Here is a 670-nt window from a genome sequence, read left to right as displayed (position 1 = left end):
AAACTAGCAACCCGATGAATCGGTATTGAAAGGGTATTTAGACTTACTATCGATTCACACACGTCACAGATTCGTCGACACTTTCGCTTACGCAGATGGCGTCACCGAGGACACATTGATTGATGGCGACCTCAGGATCTGTGCGCAGAGCTCACGTTTCCACCGCTCACTTTTCAATTTGCCAGCTCAAGCGCAACCACTCTGAACCGCAATTATGGCCGCTGCCACCGCTGACTACAAGCTCTTCACGCCGCTCAAGCTCGGTGACGACCTCGAGCTCAAGAACCGCATCGTGTTCGGCCCGCTCAGTCGTGGCCGTGCCAATGCTGACCGCGTGCCTTCGGAAAACAACGAGATCTACTACGAGCAGCGCGCGGGTGCTGGTCTGATCATCTCTGAAGCCACCGCCATCTCCGAGCAGGCCTACGGTTGGTACCGTGCTGCAGCCTGCTACAACGACGCCCACGTGGAAGGCTGGAAGCGCGTGACCGAGCGCGTGCACAAGAAGGGTGGCAAGATCTTCTTGCAAATGTGGCACATGGGTCGCCAGAGTCACTCGAGTTTCAACCCGAAGGGCGAGATCGTGTCGGCGTCGGCGCTGCGTCTTGAACGTGGCCACACGCGTGATGCGAACTACCAATCACAGGACTACGAGACTCCACGTGCACTC

General features: G+C 57.0%; 1 protein-coding gene across 1 annotated transcript; it reads left to right on the top strand.

Annotated features, from left to right (window-relative positions):
• Nucleotides 1-214: 214 nt before the first annotated feature.
• PPTG_20360 (hypothetical protein) lies at nucleotides 215-662 on the top strand (the record flags this gene model as incomplete). The annotated part of the gene is made up of 1 exon (XM_008919182.1): nucleotides 215-662. A coding segment is annotated over one exon (447 nt), but the record flags the coding sequence as incomplete, so codon positions are not given.
• Between the last annotated feature and the right edge of the window lie 8 nt (nucleotides 663-670).

The sequence above is a fragment of the Phytophthora parasitica genome (assembly GCF_000247585.1).
Source record: "Phytophthora parasitica INRA-310 unplaced genomic scaffold supercont2.557, whole genome shotgun sequence".
In the NCBI taxonomy this organism is placed as follows: Eukaryota; Oomycota; class Peronosporomycetes; order Peronosporales; family Peronosporaceae; genus Phytophthora; species Phytophthora nicotianae.
Note: the sequence above shows the minus strand (reverse complement) of the source record. Positions and strands in the feature narration are given on the sequence as shown.